The sequence below is a fragment of the Xylocopa sonorina genome, chromosome 1 (assembly GCF_050948175.1).
Source record: "Xylocopa sonorina isolate GNS202 chromosome 1, iyXylSono1_principal, whole genome shotgun sequence".
NCBI classification, from domain to species: domain Eukaryota; kingdom Metazoa; phylum Arthropoda; class Insecta; order Hymenoptera; family Apidae; genus Xylocopa; species Xylocopa sonorina.
This window is the reverse complement of record NC_135193.1, coordinates 2,127,186-2,147,459: the sequence shown is the minus strand read 5'-3', so window position 1 is coordinate 2,147,459 and position 20,274 is coordinate 2,127,186. Positions and strand designations below refer to the sequence as shown.

Here is a 20,274-nt window from a genome sequence, read left to right as displayed (position 1 = left end):
TTCTCTGCAATGTCGCCAGTTCGTTGATCCCGCTTTGCAACCCCCTCGATTAACTCGCAACAAAATATTCGATTTTCTTTTTTCTAGATCCGATGTACAGGCAGATGCACGCCTCGTACATTCGTCCGGATATGGCGGCGAGGACATCGATGCCGGGCGAAGCGTATCGGTCGATGGGTGACTCCGGGAAGGGGCTGAAGGACGACTCGTTTCTTTACGTGAACGAGCCGATACCTCCCGTTCCTGGTGGCCACTGGCCCAATCCCCTCGGCGTGCAAAATTCCCTGCCGAGAAAAAAGTTCCACTGCCCACGGTGTAACAGCGGTTACACCAGACTCTCGGACATGAAAAGCCACTGTCACTTTCAGTGCGGTAAGGACCCGCGTTATCAGTGTCCGTACTGCACCAAGAAGGCGAAATTCTCCTCGAACATGTACGTCCACGTACGACGGATGCACAAGCACGAGAAGCTGCAGATCATCGATCTGTACAAGCAGCTGTCTAGATTTCGTTACTGATTTGCGTTTAGACACGGGGAGGGAACGGTGGCGACGGCGGATACGGAACGAGCAGCAATGGACGCCTCAGAGGTACAAGAACGCAACGAGGAAGAAGATCGCTGCGCAGTTTGATGATACATATCTCTCGTAAGCTCGTTCGGAAACTCTATCGAACTGTTCGTTTGCCCCAGGTATCGTTTTAGATGGCGATTGCGAATCGAAGCAACGCCGAATATCAATTGAAAATACGTAGACCTGTATCTTTCTCTTTTTCCTCAGCGAACAACGAGGAGGGAAGACGTACTACTTTTACAATTGTTCCAAGATAAACCGCAGGTGTGTGCCGATTTGTCTTGTTCAATATTTGTTCTGCCGATCTACTCTGAATAAAGTATCTACCTTTCGAAACTACCCGCCGTATTCCAACCAGTCACGGTCTCTCGGTCATCTCCTCTGGTCATCTTTATCCCGTTCGCATGGTTGTTACGAGTCAGACGATAATCTGGTCTCTCCTCTTAATTTTCCTCCCTCCCTTCACTCGTTTACGAGGACTCGAAGGCGATGCGCTCGTCGCAGGTATTAATTTCCGATGCTAGAGAAAAAACCCGCGCAGAGAGTACTCGCTTTGTTACTCGCGGAGCATCGAACGTTTTGGCCTTCTCTAATTTCTTAAAACAAGAACACGCTTTTCGTCGCTGATCGCCTAGCCCCCATCCACCCCTCTGTCCAATTGTACTGATCGGACACTGAATTTTTCCAGGTTTCAAACGATTTACCACGGCGAGAATGTTATTGAGCGCAGCGCAACGCGATGCCAGACTTTACAGAAGTTTCGTACCGAGCAATACGAGGTATCCATGCGTCAATTGCACGAGCGTTTTCGGCCAGAAACGAAGCCTGCTGACGCACCTGAGATACGAGTGCGGGCAACCGCCCCGGTTCAAGTGCCCCTACTGCGATCTGATCTCGAAGAAGACGTCCAACATACAGAAACACATACGCAGGAAACACGAGGGCAACGCGGTTTACGTGCAGGATATTTATCGACTGCCCGACCTAGCCGTTTGAACCTGTTCGACGACCCGAAGATTCTTTCCTCCTGTGTACATACGACTCGAGACGCGTGCTGATTCGATCGAGCGTTCTCTTACGTATCTATCAATCGCGCGTCGAGTAAAAATCGTTCGAGGACCCGTCGTTCCTTCGTGCGTGTGTGCGTGAACTCTCATCGCTCTCATCCTCTGTACACGTGTGTCTGTATGCGTGTGTCTCCGATGTTCTCTGTTTATAATGTATCGCGTCATTAATCGCAACCGACGTACGCTTGACGAATAAAAAGACCCTTTGCATATCGAGACAAATCGATCGTTTCGTCCGTTCGAATTACCAGCCATCTTCGAGACGATGCGACGAGAATTACCTCGTTTCCGTTCATCTCACGGTTAGGGCGGGGTGATCCGTTCGCGCGATTATGTCTTTTCTCGCTTCTAGGTCTCGCGGGGCGTTCGCAATCTCAAGTTTGCTCGTCGAAATTGCATCAACGTTTTCAGCCGGAAGATCAACTAGCAAAAGCACCGAAAACGCGAGCGCTGTTCGCGCGGTAAACTTTTGAAGCGAACTGCGTTCGATCGCAGGAGTTACTTTTTGTTTAAAAAGACCAGCGTCGATGGAACTTTGTACAGAATTGAAATAAAAAGTTTTCTTCAGCTCGGGGATGGTGCAGCGCGTGGACGCGAGTATGGTAACGAATGAACGAGAAGGCGGGAAGGGGTAGGTGGGTCTCACCGTTTGATAACTTTTGCATTTGCAACGCACTATTAATATATCACTCTGTTATCGAGAATCCTCTCCCCAGTATCCTGTGTCTCAGACCGATTTCGAATCCGACATAAAGACAAACGGAACGCGCCCGTTGTAGAGAGCGCGAACTCTGACGAGTTCTAAAAATTTTCTTACAGATTTGGAACACCTGGGCGGCTTCAAGGTACCGTGCAACGCGATCTCAAGACAGCCAGAGTACCAAGACCAGAGCAAGGACAGGTTTCCTTGCCCGAAATGCACGAGCACGTTCAACCGGAAGAACAATTTGTACTCGCATCTAAAGTTCGAGTGCGGTCAGCTACCGAGGTTCGGTTGCCCGTATTGCGTGTACGCGTCCAAGAAATCGTCCAATATACGAGCGCACGTACGTAGAAAGCATTACGGGTACAAAGTGAGCGTGATCGACGTGTCGCGGAATGCCTATGGGACTGCAGCGGAAGACACGAGCCCTGGCAAAATTGGCCAGCAGATCATTTAACAGCCCTGTCCACCATTAAATCGTTTAATCGTTCAGACCATCTTGTAATCGTAACGCACACATACGTTCGGAGTGACGCTCGCGTGTCCGGTAGTACACGTACAGAGATATACACCGTACTCGATGTTTGTTCGCATATCGCGTGGTTTTCTGGTAAACTACTGTTTCTCACCGATAGCAGATACGCCGTACACACCGTTTCCTTTTCTCCACTTAGATCACGCACCTCGCGACGTCCAAGACGCAACGAATATGTTTTTCTTCTTCACTGATGCAAATAAAACATTCAGCTCCGATCAATCGAGCAAGATCGTCCACTATCTTCTTTTTTTGTTTCCATCTTATTCGATCCCTTTCATCACTCGAAGATTCGACACCTTGCCGATCGACGACCGAAGAAGGTTTGCAATCAGCTCCGTTCTTATATTCGTTTAGCCTCTCTGTGTACGCAGGGATAATAACTCAGACAGTGCGAACAACTCTCAACAAGGGCGACGCGTTCTTGTTTCTGTTTCAGATTTAAGTTACTGCGTGTTCGCCGGCGGCGCGTCGACGCCCTCGCAATCGGACGCGCGCAACGTCCATCATCTACGTGGGTCGCAACAGCTCCCGAGGAACGCCGCGGTTCTACCGCAAACCGACTCGCCGAGAACGCTCGCACGGAAGTACCCCTGCGCGAATTGCAGCAGCGTGTTCAGTAGAAAAGGCGGGCTCAGCTATCATCAGACGTTCGAGTGCGGCCAACCGCCGCGGTTCAAGTGTCCGTACTGTATCTATTGCGCCAAGCATATCTCGAACGCGCGCAGACACGTCCGCAAACGGCATCCAGCCAGGGAGGTGTATATCGTAGACCTTTGTCAGTTGCAGCGTCGTACTACTTGAAACCGTAGCGTCTGTCGAAAATTCGAATGGCGGCTACCACCGGAGGGACGCGTCGCCGAGCCACCGTGGCGGTACACGCAATACCGAACGATCGAACGCGTCGACAGTATCGGCGTACCGAGGACGAACGCGTCCGTTCCACCGAACCGCGTTATCGTCATTTGAAGATACCTCGCCTCGAAGAAAAAGAAGAGGAGCGACGACAGGAAGAGGAACGACGGTACAGATCGATGCCTATGGCGTGGGGGAGCTGTTCGAATCGTACACCATTATCAGTCACGATTTACGTACATACGGCGAACGATGAATCCCCGAGGAGCAATTGATAACTGCACAACTGTGACTAGACCATTGGTCACGATTGGAACAACTCTTCTTGCATTATCGAGACCGGTGTTAACCATTCGTCTACTATCGATATTGAACGTTTTATTTTGTTTGTTTCTTTCTTTTGTTTTTTTTAGGAATTCCACGAACTGGATAGAATCCTGTCTAACAGTGTCTTCTTTTTCTACGTGAAACCATCGTCGCATCTGTAACACGATTAGACGACGGCACGTTATATCTTTGGCTGTGCGTCGAACCGGTAGACAGAACAAGTTCACCTGATCGTGTTACGTCGGATTTTAAGAATACTCGTATCGATAGAAGGCTTGTATCGCGTGTTGCCACGACGCGCCGGACACCGCTGCGTGCGTGTACGGTTTTATACGGCATCGCGGGTCGAAACGTTTAAAAGCTCTCTGTACTTGCGGTGATGTCGACTAGGATACTTGACAAATATACAAAGAATATTGAATCCGCCGAGATTTCACTCGTTTGAATCACATCTGGTCCAACTGCAAGAGAATGCGTATGTACATGTATATCCAATCCCCCATTGCTTCCTCCGTAAACGGCAGCGTACATCGCTGTCGGTTGGACGCGACGAACGAACACTGTCTCCCCGAGAGAGGTATGCCGCTTGCCATCGAGCCTGTAACCCGCGCAATCAGAAATGCTACTACCGTTGAAACACACGCTAGACGAGCAACCACATGTTTTACGGGATCCCTGTCTCGTTTCTGTTTCAGAGTTTTTCGCGTCCGGAAATTTCACGTACGGATCGGCCGTCGCTAAGAGACGCCCGTCCTATCAGAAGTCCGTCGCGGCGCCGGTCAACCCCTATGTCGAGAAGCAAAAGTTCCCTTGCCCGACATGTCCGAGCGTCTTCAGTCACAAGAATAACCTCTACTACCATTCCAAGTTCGAATGCGGCCAGTTACCACGATTCAACTGTCCTTATTGTACTTACAGGACGAAGCACGTGTCGAACGTACGCGCCCACGTCCGTCGAAAGCACCCCGGTAACAACGTCTACGCAATCGACGTCTGCAAAGTGCTCGAAGGATAATTTTTTCCAAGGGATACCTCTCGCGCGCGACACGAACCTCTCGCCGCTTTGCTTGCGGTGGGTTACGCCACGAATGCGCCAGCGTGTCGCCTTTCAACGTTTCGGGATCGGTTCCGGAATACTCGTCTCTAGGTCCTTGTATGCCGCGGTCAAGGACGATCATTTTCCCCGTAACGAGGGTGGCCGTAGCCTGGCCAGATTCTGATCGTTGATTAATCCTGTATCCACCGTTTTTATCTGTGTGCGTACATTACGTTCCAATTTCGACAGATACGATCCTATTATATCCGTAGAAACGTATTAACTTCAATATACTTCTGTACGACATACGTGTACCGATATACTGCCAATGAAATTGTAACGTCGATTTTTAATGACATCGGTGCAATTAAAACTGATTTGACAAAAGATCGATTCACCGAGTTTCTCCTATTCTCGTTCCCTCTCAGTTTCGTTCAGAGCAGTTTTGGTAAATCGTACGACAACAGTGGCAGAATTTCCTCCACTACTCTCGCGATCCTATCGTTGTATTTTCACTTTTAACCCTTGTGATTAATTTCTGTTGGGCGAACCGATGTCACCAACTGCATTTTCATTTAATTTTGATTTATTACGCTATCTTCATACAATTTTTGTGCTTCGAAATCAAAAGAAAAGCCTACTCTCTTTCTCTCTCTCTCTCTCTCTCTCTCTCTCTCTCTCTCTCTCTCAATTCTTTTCGCTAATCCTCAACTTCTCACCGTTCTCGCTTGAAACGAGGAGCAAGTTACAATACTTTCGACAACGATCGATCGATCGTTGCGCGTTAAGTTACATATCCGAGTTGGGATTGTGCGACGAGCCACGAGGCGAAAGAGAATACCTTCCAGACGAAAGGTACGTTCCCCAATCCGAGTCCGCAGTACATTCGGTCGATCTTTTCTGTTCGCAGGTGTTCATCCGACGTCGCATCCGTTTCGTTACCCCGGCGAGCAACGTCACTGGCCCTACGATCACATGCGAAAGGAGCGGAGCGAGAATTACCCTTGCCACAAGTGCGGGAACGTGTTCACGCGAAAGAATAATCTGTATAATCACCTAAAGTTTCAGTGCGGCCAGTTGCCGAGGTTCAACTGTCCGTACTGTTCGTATCGCACGAGGCACTCGTCGAACGTCAGATCTCACGTGCGCAGGATGCATCCCGATCAGAGAGTGTATGTCCTCGATTTGCGGGGCGAGCAGAGTTACGCGCCGTAATCAAATCCCGGTCTCGCTCTCGTCGAAACGAATAAGCCGCCGGCCACGCAGCCCGATTTTCTCGAATAAATCCAATGTGTCAAACTTCCATGTGTATCGTCGCCAATTTCCCTGCGTTCTAACCATGAGCGTGACTCGCTACGAACGGTAGGTATACGCGACAGCCTCCTTCCAGCTTAGAAGTACGTACACGTCACACGTCAACCTTCTTTTTACACTTTGATAGTTTTTCTTCTTTTTTTTTTTTTTTCTCAATCCCTGCCATCGACGACGACGCTTGTCGATGGGCGTACGTACGTCGATCCCCCGTGACGTTTACAGTCTATTTCACTTCGTTACTCTGCCGTACGCAGCTTTCCGAATAGAAGTGTACTTATTCGCGAAGCAGATCGATACGTGTCGCGATCGAACATACATCTATACGTTGATTCGCAATCAGCCAGACCCGTTTCGTTCCAGATGCGTACGGGATCGACGTCGGTTGCGGAGACGGCGGCCAGCCACGAAGCAAAGTCTGGTTCCAAATGCCGGATCGAACAAACTTTGAGGATAACGTTAAGACGAAGAGGTTTCCGTGCCCGAACTGTGCTCGCGCCTACAGCCAGAAGTACTCGTTGAATCGACACCTGAACTACGAGTGCGGACAGGAGCCACGGTTCAAGTGCCCGCACTGCGACTACCGATGCAAGAAATCGGCCAACGTCTACGGCCATGTCAGAAGAAGGCACAAGAATTGCGAGGTGTACGCCATCGACATACTGAAAATCGACCACGCGGCGGACACTTAACGCACCGTTCGCTTCCGATAGATTTCCTCGTTCATACAGTTGACACGTACACGCAGTGTGCGACTAGGATAGCGTGGCTTGTCGCATCGTTCAACATTGTGATTGTAAATTGTTACTTTCGATACACGCGTGGTATCTAGTTTCAATTGTACATTCGATCCCGCGACCAGCAAAAAGCAAAAACTCCAAGTGATTACTTTCCGTCCTCGATCGACTTCAAGGCTCGATTTTTATATGAGTTTGTATCGTTTTAATCCGTGTGTTTAGAATGTCGCACCGTTTCTGGCGAGTATCGGCAGTAAGTACAGAAATATATTTGTCGAATCGATTTTACGATATCTTGCGATACCATCGAATAAAATCTTTCAGTCGATGCGCGTGTCACAGGTGCACTCGACTGATCTCTTACCCTCGTTGCACGCTGAACAATTCTGAACAGAAGAGAACGACACGGTTACAGGGTGCGCTATCTCTCCGTCGCATATTGTACGATACACGCATATACATTCGCTCGTATATCTGCATACATAACACGTACACGTGTCCATCGTTTACAGGGTGTAAATAAAAAACGAAGGTACATTCGTCCAACTGCGACGCGTCGTGTCCGTTCCTTCCTCAGCCAGCCCCCTTCGCGTGTCCGCTAGAAATGGGACTGTCGATCGATCAGTTTCGACCTAGCCCAACCTGTGCTCTTCTTTGTCTCGAACCGTGACATTAGATTGAGAAAATGAAACCCGCTTTTAACCAGTAAACCCTTTCATGTGCTCAGTGGTGAATCCTTCTTTTGCAGGCGTCGTCTCGCGTTTGGTTTGCGCCAGTTGGAGTAGGCGAAAATCGGCCGTTCAACGATCCTACGCCGCTAATAAAAAGTTCCTCTGCTCTAACGCATGCGGCAGCTCGTTTACCCACCGCGGTTCCCTAACCAGACACCTGCGTTACGAGTGCAGGCAAAATCCACGTTTCAAATGTCCGTTGTGCGACTTTCGCTCGAGATGGACGTCCGACGTGTACAGGCACGTACGTAGAAGACACGAGGGTAGCGTAGTCCGCTGCATCGACATCGGTAGAAATTGAGAACCGCACGACATGGAACTAATTAGCTAATCTCTTGTACCCGAGGTGGATATATGTCTCCTAATAAAATGCTTGTTTACAGACACGAAACGTGTACACGCATACATATATACATATATATACATATATTCCGTCACATCGTGTTGTATCACGGAGGGAAAACGGAAGCTGCGACCCGACGAGAGTCTATCGGAGTTGCAGCTCGCGAACGGCTTTCTATCGTTTCCATCGACGGCAGGGGACTCGACGGCGAGAGGAACGCACACTTGGAGTTTTTCGTTCAACAATGACGCGGCGCGGCTCGAAATCCCTGCTTTTCTCTCTTGCCCGCAATCGCGCGTCGTGTCCGCGCGAGTTCTACCCTCGAGCACGCGGCTACCGGGAGTGCTTATTCGGCGTCTCAGCCTTGTTGCCTTTTCACTAACAAATCGCGAGCCCGCTATCGTTGCGAGTCGACAACAGCCTCTGGTAATCGTGCTATCGGTGGATAATATCGCGTGCGTTTCGTTTTGCTTTCAGATTCGCGGTACGATTACACGAACGTTTGCTACAGGAAGCAACGGGTACGGCACGACGCGTCCTGCAAGAAGTACCCGTGTCCGAATTGTCCGAGCGTTTTCGTCTGGAAGTGCACGCTGAAACGGCATTTGCGTAACGAGTGCGGGCAAGAGCCACGATTCAAGTGTCCTCATTGCGAGTATCGTGGCAAGTGGAAGGCGAACGTGTGTCGGCACATCAAGAGGGTTCACAAGGACTGCAGCATCTACGTTCTGAACACTTAGAGAGAGAGAGAGAGAGAGAGAGAGAGAGAGAGAGAGAGAGAGAGGGGGAGGGAGAGAGCGCGCTCCGGCGTTGATATAATCGCGGCGCAGCACAATCTCTCGGCACATTCGATCGACCATTTTGTCAACCGAACCGTATTCCGCGTTGTTCCATTCAATCTCGTTAATAAATCAAACTTTCATAAACGAATCGAACGATTGGGTTTTTTCGTTTTTTTCTTCAATTTATTTATTTATTTTCTTTTCTGTATGCGCGCCCGTACTCTTGGCGCGTTCACAGAGTACAGGACGTAACGGGGGTGTGATCCGACGCGCGATCGGTGCGATTTTATCGCCACGAGAAAATTTGGTCTCTGCTCGTCTGTTTCAGATTCCGAGCGAAGCTGGTGGCCGGACGGTGGCGGCGGTGCTGGGAGGTCGGCGAAATGTAGAAACCCCGGGAAACTACGTGCTGCCGTTTACGTCTGTCCGAGCCAGAATTGCACCAGATCGTTTAATTGGAAGGGGAATCTGAACAGACACCTCAGATACGAATGCGGCCTCGCGCCGCGATTTAAGTGCCCCTATTGCGAGTACCGTTGCAAAGTAAAGGGGGACGTGAGCAAGCACATTGTAAGGAAACATCAGGGCTCGGTCGTTTACGTGATCGACCTGTTCGCCGGCACGGCCGTCAATTCGATCGGTTGATCGATCCCATCGATCACGTCGCTTGTATTTTCATTCGAATAAAAGGCAATTTGCCCAGCGCAATAATAAAGACACTGAACGGTGTTGCGACGAGCCCCAGAATATGCGAGATTGCGAGAATATGCGGGGAGCATCGGTTCCCGTAACGGACACGATATCGCTGCTATCGGAGATCGGATTTGATCGGGTCGGATCGCTTAAAACTCGCACGATTAATTAGCACAGCCCGGTGGGACCGGTACAGGAGACGACTGATCGCGAACGATTGGTTTTTTTTGCAGGACGCAAAGGCGCGAGCACGTGGACCGGTCATCGACGCAGCAATTGGTTCATGAAACCTATCAAGTACGCCTGCCCGAATCCGAACTGTCGGAGCGTGTTCGCTTGGAAGAGGAACCTTACCAGTCACTTGCGGTACCAGTGCGGACAAAAGCCTAGATTTAAGTGTCCCTATTGTGACTATGTGTGCAAGGTGAAGGCCGACATACGGAAACACATCACCAGAACGCACAAGGACAACGACGTCTATGTGATCGACATATTTCAATCGTGGCAAGTGGTTCGATGAGGTCGTTCATCGACGGCCGTTTAAACGGGAAACACGAAACATTGTAAAACCGTGCGCGAAACCCCGTACAAAAACTTCCTGCTCGCTCTCTCTCTGTCGCGCGCCATGTCCGGGTTATGTGTTATGTGTTGTTAGAACGATTGTCCTGCTCGATGAGAAACGAGTAGAGTACGCGAAACAGCGCGAACACGATTACAGGAACGAGACAGGGTCTGATCTTAACGGCCGATTTTCTTTCACCTTTCTAGGTCCTGGCATTCGCGTGGTCGCTCGGATGGAAAACAAAAGTGCGGACGCGTCTACCACGGGAAAGAGGTTCCCATGCCCGAATTGCCCGACCGCCTTCTGCCAGAAATCGGGTCTGACCAGACACTTGAGATACGAGTGCGGACAAGATCCACGGTTTCAGTGCCCCTACTGTCACCTTAGAAGTAAAAAGACGTCGGTCGTTTACACGCACATTAGAAGAAAGCACGCGACCTCGAAAGTCTTCGTCATCGACATCTGCGGACCGGTACCGCGGGACGAGAACGTCCCGTTCCGTACCTCGCTGGCTCGTTTCTGAGATTTCATTCGATGCGTTCATTACGATTCTTCCTAGTTTCGCCTTTCCTCTTCTTTTCACTTCAATTCGCCGATGCTTTCTTCGACGACCACACGATTGTAATATGTCCGTAATACATCTATGTACATTATATACATACATATCTGTTAGAGAGAAGTGAGTATGAGAGAGTGAGATAGAGAGATTGTTTTAAATAAAGTTAATTAAAAAATTTCTTTCTATTACACTGCACACGTATACGTTTATTTGAACATATTGTCAAACGTTGTCAGGGTTGTTTTGTCTGTATGCGATCATTTTTTAAATTCTAGTTGACACTGTCGTCGTCGTCGTCGTCGTCGTCACCATCGTCGTCGTCGTCGTTGTTGTCGTCGTCGTCGTCGTCGTTGTCGTCATCTTCGTCGTTATCGTCGTCGTTATCGTCGCCGTCGTCGTTACCGTCGTCGTCGTCGTCGTCGTCGCCGTCGTCGTCGTCGTCGTCGTCGTCGTCGCCGTCCCGATCGAATACTTGTCATAGTTGTTGCACGCACGAATTCTGTCGGCGATTACCACACGGATGGTCGGTCCCGTAAACTTTGCGCCAGTGTTTTGTTGCATTTTTCTGTTTCAGTTGGCAGAAGGAGGTGCAACGTGTGGCGGAACACGTCGAAGAAATTCTGCTGCCCGAATTGCCCGAGCGGATTCACCAGAGAGACGAACCTTCGCAGGCACGTGCTGTACGGATGTGGCCAAGGACCGAGGTTCAAATGTCCGTACTGCGAGATGCTTTCGAAAGAGATCTCGAACGTGTACAGGCACATTAGAGCGAAGCATCGAGGGATGTGCGTGTTCCTGATCGACGTCGCCACCAACAGACAATTCTACGCGCGAAAGAATTAAATCGGGACGAGGACCGTTCGGACGTCGAGCGGACTGTAACGGGCGTCAGGAATCACGGCGAATCGCGCGTGATCCCCGTCGAACAATGTGTACGATAAATAAACGTCTGAACATCGACTGAACCGTTCGAACGAGACGAATGTCGCTTCCGTGTTCCCGTCCGCAGCTTCCCTTCTTGTTCACAGTCATCTACGCGATCGATCACGTCGTCTGCCAACTCGAGAGAGAAACGCGAGGCTATCACGATACCCTCTGTTTGTGCTTTCAGGTCCGATGTATGTCCCGGGATTGTCGAGCTTCCATTATCGCCTGGATCAATCCCAGCAAATGGAACCGCAACCCTATTATCTTCGGCTAGAGGCGAAGCAAGGAAGCATCGATAACACTAGGTCAGTCCCGTCGATCTGTGTTTCTCATTGGTTCGCGGGTCCGCCTTTCCATCTCATTGTCTCGACGCGATCTCGTTCAGTCTGTTTTTTTTTCTTTTTTTTTTCTTTTTCTTTTCTCCTCTTCTCTCGTCGAACTCGGAGATCGTCGACGATCGCGGTCACCCGCGACGACGCGTAGGAACGTATTAAATGTAACCGATACGATGATGCATCAGGTATAATTGTCCAAAGTGCGAGAGGAGCTACCGGCACTTACATCACATGTTGCGCCACTGTAAGTTTGAGTGCGGCAGCCCACCGAGATTTCAGTGTCCCTATTGCGGAATGAGGAGCAAACAGTCCAACAACGTGTACAAGCACATACGGATCAAGCATCCAGGATCGAAGCTCGAGATCGTTGTACTTCACTACGATCAGCAGTGAACGCGCGCCGGCCGCTCAGATCGCCGACGGGTGGTGACTCGCATTGAAAAAGTTTGATAATAAAGCGGCGGTCGATGAACAAACGACAGGTGTTGTTTCATTTTTTTACTCGTCTAACCACACTGTCCTCTGACCCCAGCTGAATTAACGGGATTGTATCGTTTCTAGAGAACGGACGACAGACGAACGGTCGCCTCCGATACCGTACTTGTTTTCGTACTTACAGCTTTCAAGATGCTATCGCCTGCAATCGCTTTACTTGTTCATTCGTAAATCCTCTGTAACTCGGCGAGATATCGATCATCGTATGTGTGAGCCTGCAAACGCAACATCCGAGTTTACCTCCACCATACAGACCGTCTCTCTTTCATTCATCGTTGCCCGCGATACTCTCTTCTTCACCGACGGGGTCCACCGCGTGCGGTTCTTTCGATCGTTTCGTGATCAAAGTACTTCCATCCCAGCAACGAGAAAGCGAACAGGGTGCAAAAAGAGAAAAAGATAAGTCGCGAAGTAGAAATGAAACGCTCGAAGGAGAAACGACAACGTCTCGAGCGAGGTTCACGCACATATCCGAGCCTCCGCAGAGAGAGAGAGAGAAAGAGAGGGAGAGAGAGAGAGAGAGTGTGTCGCTCGATTTCCGGTTTCCAGCTAACCGAGTTCTTCCGTTTTTGTTTTCAGCCTTTCTACAAATGTTGCCGCTACCCTGGCTCGAGGACAAATACCAGGAGCGAACCTCGCGAAAGGGTAAAACCCGCTATCCTTGTCCACGTTGTCGAAAGAGTTACACGACCAAGAGCGCGGTAACCGCCCACTTCAAGTACGATTGCGGGAAACCGCCGCGTTTCGAGTGCCCGTATTGCGGCAAGTTGAGCAAGAAAAAGTTCAACATCCAGGATCACATACGGCACAAGCATCCGTCGAAGCCGGTCGTCTGTAACACGTTGTTCTAGGACCGCCGCCACCGCCGCCACCGCCGCCGGAAGCTATCGACAAGACACGGACGGTCGTGTACGTCATCAGAGATAACCTGCCGCGTGTCGTACACGTGTACGCGCACCCAGTCGAGTCGAGCACTCGTACGAACCTCACCTCTGTTAGCTCCCCGCGAATCGCACGATACTGTTTCGTGAGAACACGTCCATGGAATCGTGCTCGAGCGATTCGAAGGCGAGCAGAGCGTAGATGAATCGATTCGCGAGTGAGCCGGCACGGTTAGTCATGTAAAGGTCGTCGGTATGTTAAATGTTGTTCAAGAGAATAAAGAGAGAGAGCGAGCGAGCGAGAGAGAGAGAGAGAGAGAGAGAGAGAGAGAGTGAGAGAGGAATAGATAGAAAAGAATTGTTTGTAGGAAAAGCGAGAGAATAAACCTGCTGTTTTCACGATCAACCGTGAATTATAACGCATCGGGGACGGACGCGTTGTTCGCGTTCCTCGATGCGCGTTTCACCCCTTTGCTGTTTTCCTACTCTGCATGCTCCCATCCCCCTTTGTGTTCGATCTCCCGGTTTCTTTCATTTTCCTGTACTTCTTTTTTTCTTTTTGTTTTTTTTTCCCATTCGTCTCATTTCTTTTGTGAGATCAATCCTCCCAGATTGTGTGTCGACGCGCGATGCTCTACGAAAAAAAGTTCTGCGCGGGAGCGGCTGGCTTACGATGTCTTTACCGTGATACGATGTTTTGTAGGTGACCGGCAGGGCGATCTCCGCGTCGCGCGCTCGAGGAAGTACGCGAGGAAACGGGACACGCTGTACAACGCGTTCACCGGGAAATTTCACTGTCCCAACTGTAACAACGGATACGGGAGACGGGACACAATGTTGGGTCACTTTAGGTACGAGTGCGGCAAGGCGCCGCGGTACAAGTGTCCTTACTGCACACTGTGCAGCAAGAAGACGTCCAACGTTTATCAGCATATCAGGTGTATGCATCCGAAGGAGCTAGTCACGCTCGTTAAACTCTATTGAGAGCGTTTCCCTCGCTCGGCCATCTCACGACTGCTCGTTGTTAACATCACCAGTCTCCGATTCCTCCCCTGCCTTCCGTCCTCCCTCCAGTCTCTTCGAAACACGTCGAATTAACGCCTAGAAGATCGATGGACCGCGTCGTTGGACGCGAGTAAATCTACCCGCTACACGGAGGAACGAGGCTCGCGTCTCGTCGATGGGTTACTCTCGTACGATCTCTCCTTTCGCGTACTTCGGCGATCCGTCCCGTTTCCAACAAGGTAATTCGACGATCAACGAACGTTCGTCCGATTAACGAGCATTTCGATCTGTTTCGTTTCAGATCGGTGAGAGGAGTCGAGCCAGGTGGCAACCGGATGTCCGAATCGCGGAGAATTCAGGAATTCACGAAGGCGACGCGATCGCTTTGAGAGAGAGTGAGAGAGAGAGAGAGAGAGGGAGAGGGAGAAAGGAAAGAATGAGGGGCAGAATTGTTTCCGATTTGCGATCGCAACGGGAAGCTTCAAGATTTCGCTGGACAACGGGTGGTCTTCTATGTATTCGTGTGAAATAAACGAGAAAGCCCAGGCAAGAGCCCCGAAAGCACGCGTTTATCCTCCCGGTCCCGTCTAAAACTCGCGAGACCATATGTAATACATAATCTAACTCCAGTTCCGGTTCCAGTTCTCGGTTCGAGCCTGTTCGGGTTCCCTTTATAGTTTCTGTGTCACCTGTCCCCCCGATTGGTTGGTGGTACGTCGCGTTCGTCTGAACGTGGCACGACACCTTCGTTTCAGAGGAGAACTACCCAGCTGATTCCACTTCTCTCTAACGGTCCATCCTCGTCTCTTTTTCTGCTTACAGACTTCAGGCCGATTGTCCTGGGAAAGTACCACGGTGTCGTGCGAAATTCTCGGCACATGCTCAGGCTACAGACGTCCCTTAACCGGCGCGGGTTCCCGTGTCCAAGGTGTGCCCGTACGTTTCACACGTCCGGCGGCATGAGCCGTCACTACAGACTCGAGTGCGTCGATCTGCCGCGTTTCAAGTGCCCGCACTGCGATATGCGCAGCAAGTACACCCAGGCGGTGTACAGGCACATTAGGGCCAAACACCGCAACATGGAGCTAAGGTTCGTCAAGCTTTACTAAAAGAGAGTGTTCGCCTCGTCGCGGTCATTACCACTGCTTCGATCTCGAGTATATCGATCGCCTGGAATAATCGACTCTACGGACGTACACGCGTACACGCACGCACACGCACACACACACACGCATACATAACACGCATATGATTACGCCTTCCTTCTTGCGAAGCACGCTTTCAGGCGATGCGACTGACAATGTGTCTTCCCGACTTTTGACGCTTGATAGTTTCTTAAACATCGAACGAAAGCGAACGATGCCTCGCGTTGCTTGAACGTAGCGAGCATTTAGAAACTTGGACAGGACAACTGCGATATAGTATATAGATAAAGTGTTAAGTGCATGTAACCCGGCCAGTGGACTGTTTCTATTCGACGAATGCATCGGAGGTAGAGAAAGAAGGAACCGTGGACGTGACCGAGAAACCAGCGATGTATACTTCCGGGCCGACGATAGCGTTGCTAATACTCTTGTTACGGCTATTATTACCATTATCATCGTCATCGTCGTTGTCGTTATCATCATCGTCACCATCATGGTTATTACTGTTGTTGTTGTTGTTGTTGTTATTATTATTATTATTACTATTATTATTATTATTATTATTATTATTATTATTATTATTATTATCATTTTGCTATCATTACTATTACTGCTACCATCATCATCATCATCATTACTACTACTATTATTTTTATTATTATTATTATTATTATTATTATTATTATTATTATTATTATTATTATTATTATCATCATCATCATCATCATCATCATCATCATCATAATTATTATTATTACGATCATGATCGTTGTTACTATCAGAACCAGATACTCGACAGCGGTGTACAAACTTTGTACTGTCCAAAATTGTTCTGTACCACCGTTGTATCGTTCGACAAACTGTATTGTACATACATATGCGTGCGCAGAGGCGCAATATTCCCCGTCCGGTGTTCGTACAGCTCCGTACACTTTATGTACTCGAAACGCCACCAAAAGCATGCAGGTTCACGCAACCTAACGAGATTACGCGAACGAATCATTACTGCGTGAATCGTGTACGATTTCAGTCACGATGATCGAGAAAGGATTAAAAAGAACAAGGAAAAAGAGGGAGGGAGAAAGTGTGTGCGTGTGTGTGAAAGAGAGAGAGAGAGAGAGAGATTAGAGACCACATGTGCAAAGGCAATAATTGTCGTTTTCCATATGCTGTGCGTTACGTATTCGTTTTCGTATGTTTTCTTGAACTTGTGGACTATGTAATCTGATTTCGTCCATTTTTTTTTCGTTCTCTTGACCGTCTTACCATTTAATTACACGTTGCAGGCTCGACCGTGTCACCGGATCCGCGAGTCACTGCGCTTCCGCTTCTCATCCGTTCGATCCAAAGGAGTCGCGTATAGCGCGCGATGAGCGGACGGCCGGGGCGGATCGAAACGCAGCTGATCTCCTGTCGTTTTCTCCTTGTGAAAGGGGGGCGGCATTATCACATAATAGAATTCACAAAAAAGTGAAAGAAAGCCAGGCGTACGATTGTTGATATTGTTAAATCCGTGGTTGCAGGTAGGCAGACAGCAAATCGGCATGGTTGGTTCCACTGTCCTCGTTGCACTCATAGTTTCCTGTCGAAGGACTGTATGATGCGTCACTACCGGTCCCATTGCAACGTGTACGAGACGCGTTTCCGGTGTACGTACTGCGATTACGGGTCAAAGTATAGCTCGAACGTCTACAAGCACGTGCGAAGGGTCCACAAACAGTTGCCCCTGTTTAAGCCCCCTCGACTATTTTTGCGTTGACCGGCGCGGCGAGGAGAAGACGGCGACGACCATGCTCGTTCGGCATGAGGAACAACCGGCTGGAGGAAACGATGGGAAATCGACGCTGGAACTAAATCTGTGTTGCGACGCGTCGTATCACCCGTATTACCTTTACCAAAGAACGCTACGAATCAGTTTTCTTTTTCTCTTTCTTTTCCCTCCTTCTTTTCTTCTTTTTCTACTTTTTCTTCTTCATCTTCTTCTTCTTCTTCTTCTTCTTTTTCTTCTTCATCTCTAACACGACACATACTTGTAATCGATCGATTTTCATCCAACCAATGAATAAAATTCGTCTGCTTTGTTTGATCACCGGAAATGGCTGTTGTATAATTATTTGCCGACACAATTGAATGTTGAACTCGAAACGGCTTCGTTGGGACACGCGCGTTCTCCCTCGGACGCGAAGGCGAAGCGTAAAACCCTTGCCGTTAGCCGAACGAATCGTGGACGTGGTTACTGATCGGGTGGGTGATCTGCTTTTCTTTTCCAGAGCACGCGGGGGAGTCGTGTCGGAAGAGGCAAATGGAACAGGTCCAGAGGTACTTTTGTCCAAAGTGCTGCAGTTCGTTCAGTAAGAAGGCGAATATGATGACCCATTTTAGATACGAATGCGGTATGGAGCCACGGTTTCAGTGCCCGTACTGCGGTAAAAGGGACAGAAAGTCTTCGAACACGTACAGGCATATCAGGACGTATCACAAGGATAGCAGAATTCAAGCGTACAGGCTCTACTGAATCTGCCGATCTCCCCGATCTTGGTAGGGATGGCGAACGGAAGGAAGGAGGGAGGGAAGGAAGGAAGGAAGGAAGGCAGGAGAGAGAAGAAAGGAAAGATATAGTCGTACGTGTGTGAATGCGTGTGCATCGAGACCCGGTAACCAAACGAGAAAACTGTGACCGGTTGTTGTTCTGTGTACAAGATTACGAAATAGATGTCTCCCATCTACCGTGAGGACGATTAATTCCGCCTCTCGGTCGTCTCCTTTTGCTCGTCGATTCCGTTCGTTTCAGCTAGGCGACCGAGGCCTAACCACGAGGACGGTAGTAGCTGTTGGCTCGCGCGTCGCTACTTTCGATCTTTCGCTCCGATTTTTGCTCGTCGCATTACTTATCATTTTGTTTCTTTTTCTTCTTCTCTTGTTTCACTCCAGCCCCAGCTCGCCCAAACCGCCGCCCCGACACCACCCTCGCTCTTTTTCCGTTCGGTACCAGCTCCACGGACACTCGGCGCACGCGGCCCAGCTAATCGTCTGCTCTGTTTTCTTGTTCGTAGGACGGCCCCTGCAACCGTACGATACCGACGTTCTGGGCGCATTGACCGCGAACGTGGACTACAGAGAGAGACGGAACGTCGCTAAACACGAAGACGAGACCTCCTTCTGGCACACCGGGAAGATGTCCTATCATTGTCCTAGGTGCAACGCGGGCTACACCTATAAAAAGACCCTCAAGACGCACTTGAAGTACGACTGCGGGAAAGAGCCAAGATTCAAGTGTCCTTACTGCAACAAGAGGGACAAGTGCTCGTCTAACATTTACAAACACGTCAGGATGCGGCACGACGGGATGCCCGTGATCGTGCACAGAAATTGAAACGGCCAGCATCACCCCAGTTCGTTTCCCTTTTCTTTGTCACGACGCTTCCCGACGCGACTGATCTCTACTCTAATTGTCGACCATTACGAGCACGACGATCACCTCGTTCACCCCGGTCTCATCGATAACAATTCCGTGACCCTGCCCCGCAGCCCCGGACGATTCTTTTCACAACCGACAACGTCGACTCGGAGTCGAGACGTAGGTTATCGAACGGGTGGTCGGAACGTAACGCGCGACCGTGTATCTCTCGGTATATTTATACTCGGTTAATCGTAACTTCCTACGGTAGAAGAATCGGAAACCAGGTGGGAGAGAGAGAGAGAGAGAGAGAGAGAGAGAGAGAGAGAGCGAGAGAGAGAGAAAGTATAAATAGCTACGGCAAGAACATATCGAAAGCGATGAAAGGTATTTCGAACGAATACGAATTACGAGCGACAAGCATTAATGCCGGATGTATCGTATACCTGAATAAAATCGTCAGACGTTTAATTCGAGACGTGTCTGCGAGGCAGTCGATCATCTCGGACGATCGTTCGTGTTCCCATCGCCGTCCCTCTCATCCCTTTTGCAACACATGATGAACAAGCTCGAATGTATGTGCTCGCGTATGTACTTGCGCGTCGAAAGGCGATGTGCAACGTGTGTGGATGAAGGACGCGTGTCGAATGATCCATCTTTCATTCTTCTGAGGGTCGCACCCATATGCGTACACACACACACACACACACACATCTAGATCTATCTATAAATTACGTTACCTCTGTTCCGACCGTCGCGCTTTATCGAGACGCGCATTAGATCTGTTCGCAGGACCCGTCCGAGACGTCGCGTGTAGCATTCGACAAACGGCAGGGAATCGATCGGCGCAGGATTAACGGTCTCGTGATTCTTTTCAGATATACCGATACTGGAGTGGCCGAACGTGAGGACGCAGGCCTGCGTCTCGAGTTACATCTGTCCCAAGTGCAACGCGGGATTCCGAAGGATGTGGGACCTGATTAGACACAAATGCGGCCAAATCCCTAGATACGCGTGTCCTTACTGCCATAAGAAGGACAACTCATCCTCGAACGTTTACAGGCACATCAGACGATGGCATCCAAAGTTGCCAGTCGGTGTGAACAAAATGTTCTGAACCGGTGTCGAGACACGCGACAGACGCAAGAGTACACACGTCGGAGGAGTATCGTATATATAGTCGATAGAAGCAGACCGCGAGAGATGGATCGAGAAACGGCCGTAGACGCGCCTCTCCGTTTCACTCGGTCCTGTAGATTCAAAATGATCACCGTTC

General features: G+C 49.7%; 1 protein-coding gene and 1 long non-coding RNA gene across 48 annotated transcripts in view; both read left to right on the top strand.

Annotated features, from left to right (window-relative positions):
• Window positions 1–20,274, top strand: part of LOC143425135 (longitudinals lacking protein, isoforms A/B/D/L) — a 133,832-nt gene that overhangs the window by 29,664 nt on the left and 83,894 nt on the right. The window contains exons 7-8 of one of the 47 annotated variants that reach the window (XM_076898078.1): window positions 11,925–12,045; window positions 13,150–13,328. The exons of 33 other annotated variants lie outside the window; for them this stretch is intronic. In XM_076898078.1, the coding sequence (XP_076754193.1) occupies window positions 11,925–12,045; window positions 13,150–13,219 (191 nt within the window). In that variant the 3' untranslated portion in view covers window positions 13,220–13,328. Of the gene's footprint in view, window positions 1–87; window positions 534–1,260; window positions 1,598–2,458; window positions 2,815–4,754; window positions 5,093–6,769; window positions 7,167–8,694; window positions 8,996–9,327; window positions 9,660–9,925; window positions 10,239–11,924; window positions 12,046–12,260; window positions 12,484–13,149; window positions 13,426–14,154; window positions 14,472–17,871; window positions 18,131–18,654; window positions 19,013–20,274 lie in introns of those variants that run through there. 13 more of the 47 variants (XM_076897791.1, XM_076897840.1, XM_076898009.1 and 10 more) reach the window with 13 other exon arrangements.
• Window positions 569–911, top strand: LOC143425553 (uncharacterized). Its single transcript, XR_013102050.1, has 2 exons — window positions 569–691; window positions 780–911. It is a non-coding gene; the product is annotated as an uncharacterized LOC143425553 (long non-coding RNA).